Below are 7,111 nucleotides of genomic sequence, written 5' to 3' on the forward strand. Positions count from 1 at the left end.
ACAAGTGTTCCTGCGTCTTTTTTTAACAGACTTATTTTCTAAAACTTTGCCGAGAAATATAAACAAACGAGTTCGAAAACTCACCATTGTTTACGCCGTCTAGTGTCATCTGTCAACTGTCATCGGGATCGTGACTTTAATCGGATTGAATACTCGGAATCGGATTGTTGTTCTTCCGTGTTTTGAGTTTTTTCCTGCACACTCCGAAGAATTGTTTTTGTGTCGCAATCAGTACGTGTGTATGTGATGAGTAATCAGGGTTCGAATTGAGTAATCGCCGCAGAATCGTTTGATCTGTGTTCTTCAATGCTCGCCTCTCGCACCCGGGCAGCGATGAGTGATTCGAGGACAGTGGAGGTGGAGGGTGATCCTTGTGAGCCGGCGGGTGTCTGCGAGGAAAGCTCCCTCATTACGACGGATTCGTTCGAAGAATTTTCCCAGGAGATAAACAGTCTTCCGGCGGCGCAAGATGGATCTCCCACCGGACAGGAAGAACTTGGTGAGGGTGCACCACTGGCTGATGCAAGCAGCACCAGCCCGGACATTGATAGCAACATTAACCAAATACAACATGCCGATCCGCCCGACGGCACCATGAGCAAATCAAGTTCCTTCAGCAGCGCCAAAAGCCGCGAATTCGATGCATCCACCACCAGCCTTGCCGAACCGGAGACGGTCGCACCGGGAACGACTGCCATTGAGCAGGAACTAGAGAGCGGCGACTACCTACACGATGCCTCATTTCTTAACCGGAAGCGCCACGTGTTCATCCTGAGCATGGCCGGGAAACCAATTTACTCGATGCACGGCAACGAAGACAAATTGGCTACGCTGTTCGGGGTGATGCAGGCCCTGGTCAGTTTCGTGCAGAGCGGTAACGATACGATTAAGTCGATCCATGCGGCGGGCGTAAAGTTTGTGTTTCTCGTCAAATCACCCCTCATTCTGGTGGCCGTTTCGCGGACTTCTCACAGCGTGCAACAGATTCAGCTCCAACTGACGTGAGTCTCCCGCGTACGATCGTGCCGTGCGTTTTAATAAGCGTAAATGCTCTTCCCTTCTCCAGCGACGTCTACAACCAGATTCTCTCGACGCTGACGCTGAGTCACATGATCAAAACGTTCGAGAAGCGGAAAAACTTTGACCTCCGCCGATTGCTGGCGGGCAGCGAGAGGCTTATCGATCACCTGCTGGTCAGCGACAAGTGCGATCACAAGCTAGTGTCGAACAATCCGTTCAGCTTTATGACGCACTCGGTGCGCATTCTGCCGCTTCAACCGTCGGTACGCGAAACGATCGTGTCCGCCATTCAGAGCAATTGCGCGAAGATCCGCAACCTCGTGTTCGCGGTGCTGATCGCAAACAACAAGCTGATCGCGCTCGTGCGCATGAAGAAGTATTTTATCCATCCCGCCGACTTGCGCTTGATCTTCAATCTGATCGAGTGCTCCGAAAGCTTCAAGGCCGCCGAAAGCTGGACGCCTCTGTGTCTGCCAAAGTTCGATTCGAGTGGATTTCTGCACGCACACGTTTCGTACCTGGCCGAGGATTGCCAGGCTTGCCTGCTGCTGTTGTCGATCGAACGTGACGTTTTCTACACACTTTCCGAGGCAAAACGCAAAATAACTGAGGTGAGTGGTGACGCTGACCGGCACTAGTTTGTGGTAGAGATCATAGTCCGCTCGTTCTGTTATAGAAACTACGACGAAGCAATTGCTTGGAGGCTATCAACGATGCGATCAACAATAAGGGCATCAAGCTACTCAACATTGGCATTCCGGAGATTAGACACTTCCTATATAAGAGCAAATCGAACGCGCAGCTGCTCTGCTCCGAGTTGACGGTACCGTACGCAAGCAATGCACAGTTTAAGCGGCTCGAAGGCATGTATTTTGCGCTGCACCACCGCATCCACAACTCTGGCCGTCCCGTGAAGCTGATCTATCAGATGAAGGAAAAGGAGGTGCTGCTGGCATGGGTACGAAATCACGCAAATGAATTACCGGTCGATGAAGCGCGTTCCCGAATTGACTGCCTTTATTTCCTTTCTCGCGCTAATAGGTAACGCAGGCGTACGAGTTGTTTGTCACGTTTGAGCCGACGGTCGAAAAGAACGAAGTGATCAGTCTCGTCAACAGACTGCTGAAGTGGATCAAGAAGGAGGAGAACAGTCTCTTCATCCTGTCTGCGCCGACATTCTAGGAGTCGCTCTCTCTGTCGCCGCTGTTGCAGTACTTTTCCTTCAACACTGCTCACAGCTGGCCGACAGAGATGGGTAACTCGTGAAAATGACACGCTAAATCCTAACACGGGTAGCTAAGGTTAAACATTTGCCCACTTGTGGCGACAAAAACAAACAGTTAGACCAATATATAGCTAAATGTGCGAAAGTTGTGTTTGCGAACGTGCCGAATGGAACCCCAGCATTGGTGTGAAGTTAATATGTTGTACATACTTATTTATGCTCCCAATATCGTTTGTATTTGATAACCCGCACTTGGCTATCGTTTCCGCTTGGGGACAGTCGAAAAGATCGACAAGTGTCTAGTTTTGTAGTTTCTTTGTTAACGTGTCCAACAAACTCATTGCCCGAACCTGTCCCAGAAAAACCACACCGTGCGGGCGTACATGATACCAAAACGAAGTGAAAAGATGCAACAATGCAATCAAAGAAAGGACAGAAACACATCGTAGATAATATAAAAGACATAAAACAAATCTCTGCAAGAGAATTCGTTGCAATACTAAAAACCTGAACGCCTGAAACAAAAAGTGAAAGAGTCAAACATTTAAAGAAATAAACAACAAAAAACTCGGTTTGCAAAACATGCTAGATTGTTTTTTAAAGTTTGTTCCCGAGCCGCATCGCTCGGCCGACCCTTTCCGCCACGTATTCCATATGCGGCCACCTCGAAACATGCGTGATCGCTTACTCGAATTGACCCCACAAGGCTGGGTGACCTTTTCGGATATTATTTCGTGAAGGTTACAGCAGAAATAAGAACAACGATTCGTTACATTTATCTGTCCGTCCGTGGGGAGATCTATATTTTTTTCGCACTGTCTTTCCCTTTTCTCTCTAATACCTTGTGCTTTCCATTCGTCACCTTCCTTTTCACCGGCATTGAGATTCTGGTGGCAGTATCGAGAGGCCGTGAAGTCTCGTTTCTAAGTGGTAAAATTGTTCACACGCGCGGCGTTAGTCTAGGATGTTTATATATACTTTTTTGAACCGTTTCTTTTAGCCTACCGCTGTTCCGAAGCATTTCATGGGGGCGCGCAGGATGCCTTTAGATCAGATCAAAACATACCTAAAGAATTAACCCTATCGTTGATGATCGATTCGTCCGAACAGACTCAAGCCCCTAGACATGCTGATAATGTCGCAAGTAATGGTAAACTGTTAGAGGTGGATAGTTTGGCTCGTCAGTTCTCTGCTACTTTCGCTTCACTTCTAACCTCGTTCCCTCTAATTCTCAAATGGCCTCTCACCCTCTCGCTCTACCTCTCTCATTCACCGATCGCTTTCATTTCGTTCCGATAGACACAATGTTCAAACATTTTATAATACTTCTTATGATGACAGTTACAGTTAGTTAGAGCTTGACTTAACGATAGTCTAAGATATATCCGTGTGGGTAAACGAACTAATCGTACATGCGTCGGCTATAATATTATATTACCTTCGTCCCCCTCCGTCGACGACTGGCGCAAATCCTGTTGGCCCTGTTCGGGCACGATCTGCGCCATCGTCTCTTCTTCCGGTGTTGGCGTTTGGTTACACGTTTCCTCGCATAGATGACCCGCTGATCACAGGTCCGCCAGGTTTTTGGTGCCGGACGGTTGGTCAAACGAGGAAATTCGAATGGTGAAACTGAAAAAACCTTGGCGTGAACTCGCACGCACACATACTGTAAAACTGAAAACATTCCGTTAGGTTCTTTTGCCCTTAAACAACGAGACGGGATATTTGTTTGCGCCTGATCTCGTTACATATGTTGTCGTGCTCATCGCTAACACTAACAGCGTGTACTTATTGGTGACTTGCCTAACTTACTTGATGGCCTAACGGTTGCTGGAGAATGTGGAACTATGAGATTAGATCCCCGGTCGATCACTTGTAACGGGTGGTCCTCCCTGTGTCACCCAACGCCCTAACTGACGAAGGATATGCCAACTAAGAAACTAAGAGCTTTGCCTTTTTGCTGAAATTGCCACCAGGAAGATTACATGCACTTGTCAACGGATTAACTTGCGTAAACATTTGATTAAGCTCATGGTAAGCGGTTACTGGGTAATGTTATTATTGTTATATATTTTCTTTCGAAATACTCTCGATTCTTTTTACCTAACGCTAGTATGGTACAAATATTCAATAGTCCCGTCCTGGCTCTTTGACATTACATTTGGTCGTCGTTCCTGTTGGCTTACGACCACACTAAATGGTGGTGGGATTTTTATTTTCGGTTACAGTTGGAGCCGTTTCGTTACAGCATTGGAAAAAGGAGGGTTGAGTTCTGCGACGCCCTGTGCGATCGTAACGAAGAACATTCTTGTTTTGCTAATATGGTTTGTGTTTGTTTTTACTATTCGCTTGTACCTCATCTCAAACATACCGATGGGAGAACTTCCTGGAGTTCTTCCATCAATTCGCAAGCTGGCGCTTACGCTCGCTAAATGTTGGTTTGCTACTAAATTTTGCCTAGAATATGCCGTGTATTTCGCGGTAAAACGGGTGCGTTTTCCTTCTCTATACCGGTTTGCTAAATGTGTTTGTGCTCAGCTTTTAATTTTGTGTTTCATATTTACAACAACCTCGTCGGTTGTTTTCGTTCATCTGATGATGCATCATTGTTTCATGATTTCTTCTCATGATCATTTTGAGAAAGCATTGTGCGTGTTTTAAATTAATTAAAATGATTCACCCACGGGTCGACGAGAGTAAACGTGTTCCATCCAAACTCGAACGATCTGAAGAGGGCGTTGCATGTCCAACCGTCCGGTCGAACTGTTTCCGGTACGATCCAAGAGATAGCACCGACAACCCTCAGCTCATCCAACAATCCATCGCCAATATCCGATGCGTTAGACAGCAGTCCGACCGTCAGATTGCACTGGAGATTCACTTCCGTTTCCGAGACGGCTGCCGTCGGTGTGACGTGTAACATTTGTAGGGAAAAAAATCAGAAAGCACTCTGCATTCAGCTCGCGCGATGGCGCCGAGAGTTCAAAAGTTGTACTCCTTGTAGCGTGACCGGCTGGCCTGCGGTTGCGACACCACTGCCGACGACGACGCCCCCGACGATGATGGCTATTTGGAACAGGAGATGCCGGAAATCTCGCCGGTTCCGGTCCCGGTGTCGGTTGGACCCTCGACGCTGCACACACTATCCTCCGGCGTGCGGGACGGTTCGGCTTCGGTTACCTCGACTTCGCTCACCGCTGGACGATTGTTGCGATGCTTGGCGCTCAGTGCCTGTGAAAATGGAAATCCGGGCAGAGGCCCATCAAGGTGGGGGGAACATTAGGCGCTTAGGTCCTGTTGTTGGTTTCCAAGCATCTGCACCCGAACACTTCTGTGGCTGTGGCTCTAAAGCAAGTGCAAGAACTTACAGCAAAGCCCAAACCGCCCCTACTGGCCATTCTAGGGCTCAAAACTAGCCTCATCAACAAGCGGAAAACTGGTTTTGAAGTAGCCACGAACTACGAAGTTATGGATCGAATTGAATTAGCAAAGTGTTTAGCGGTGTGATTAGCTGAAGCACCCAAATCTAAATGCTACCTTCTCGGAAAAAGTTCCATGGCCGATAACTTTTAATGGTCCAGGAAGTTTCATCGAGAATCATCGTTAATAATTTCGTCGCTTGTTCGAGTTGGATCGGGTCGAATTCGGTAAGAATCCTGGCCATCAAAGTAAATGTTTCAGCTGTCACATTAGGCATTTTGCGGGTAATTTATCACCTTTTTAGATTTTAAGGAATGTCGAAACTTCCATCATCGGTAATAAGAAATATGACAAGCTTCTTGTAAAGCTAGAAGAGTTTCTGCTTCTACACAAAATTTGTATCGGTCAGTAGCGCACGTCTGTGGACAAGGGTGGCGCAACTAGCTGGTTAGTTCGAGTCTAAGAAATTGTTTATCGCACGGTGCAAAACGAGAATCAATGTTATGATAAGAAAAAGTAATCTTCTTGACTCAGATCGGCTTCCAACAACGGAGCGTCGGAAATGGAAAACACCACAATTAATCTCGCGATGATCTCGTCCTACGCCAAAGTGGGCCAACGAAACGAGCAGGGAAACAGCAAATCCTCGAAATCGATTTAACCTACAAACCCCGTGTAGTGCCCTTTGGCCCATCTGTCTCTTGTCCTGTCTCTCAAAGTAACACGTGCGTCACTCCCTGTCTATATCTGTTTCCCTCCCTCTCTCTCGGTCTTTCTGTGTGAACCGAATGAACAGGATGGTCATCCGGAAGAGCTCCCCAACCTACCGATACTACCGATGATCGGTGATGAGGGGCAGAAAATATAAATAATTGAGGTCAACAATGGAATGCCTATAAATTTACTGAAAGCATCCTGAAGGAGAACGAAAACGCCATCCATCGATCTTCCATCGCCGGCAGTGATAAAGTGGTGGCGATGGTGGTCTGCTCGCGTGACCCTGGTACGTGCTCTAGCGTCTGGCACCAATGGGACATTGTCGTCGTGAGCAGCAACGAGCCACTGGAGCGGTTAAGCTACCGGAAGTAGGAAGGTGGTTTGAGGTTAGGTTGACAGCTACGCACTACTAATTGTCAATTGCGAGCACGACACTCTCTGGGCCCGAACCGGACCTGCAGCTGAGAAGAGGCCCTCGTTTCTGAAGGAGTAAGCGATTCGCTGTGTTTCGGTTTTGTCACTCCAACCCATCGGCAGGACACTTGCAAACCACCCGCAAGATAACGGTTGTCAATATTAATTTCACCTTGGGCCTGTGTTTGCGGAGCGACACAGGCGTCCGGAACGGTTGGAATGTGAGTAATTTTCCACCATGGTCACCAGCGAGATAATGACGCTCCAAAGGGCCACAAGAATTGCGCGCGGGGAGAAACTGGTAAGGGTTGAGGA

General features: G+C 47.7%; 2 protein-coding genes across 2 annotated transcripts in view; one reads left to right on the forward strand and one right to left on the reverse strand.

The window, feature by feature from the left end:
- Positions 1 to 271: 271 nt before the first annotated feature.
- On the forward strand, positions 272 to 2,777 carry LOC128272251 (vacuolar fusion protein MON1 homolog A). Its single transcript, XM_053010026.1, has 4 exons — positions 272 to 1,001; positions 1,067 to 1,631; positions 1,697 to 1,978; positions 2,062 to 2,777. The coding sequence occupies exons 1-4, from the start codon at positions 307 to 309 to the stop codon at positions 2,200 to 2,202; spliced, it is 1,683 nt and encodes a 560-aa protein (XP_052865986.1). The 5' UTR covers positions 272 to 306; the 3' UTR covers positions 2,203 to 2,777.
- Positions 2,778 to 4,940: 2,163 nt separating this feature from the next.
- LOC128271109 (probable G-protein coupled receptor 158) overlaps positions 4,941 to 7,111 on the reverse strand; it is a 79,050-nt gene continuing 76,879 nt past the window's right edge. Inside the window, exon 11 of the mRNA XM_053008546.1 lies at positions 4,941 to 5,476. Within this exon, the coding sequence (XP_052864506.1) occupies positions 5,312 to 5,476 (165 nt within the window). The 3' untranslated portion in view covers positions 4,941 to 5,311. The remainder of the gene's footprint in view (positions 5,477 to 7,111) is intronic.

This window comes from Anopheles cruzii, chromosome 3, assembly GCF_943734635.1.
Source record: "Anopheles cruzii chromosome 3, idAnoCruzAS_RS32_06, whole genome shotgun sequence".
Classification (NCBI taxonomy): Eukaryota; Metazoa; Arthropoda; class Insecta; order Diptera; family Culicidae; genus Anopheles; species Anopheles cruzii.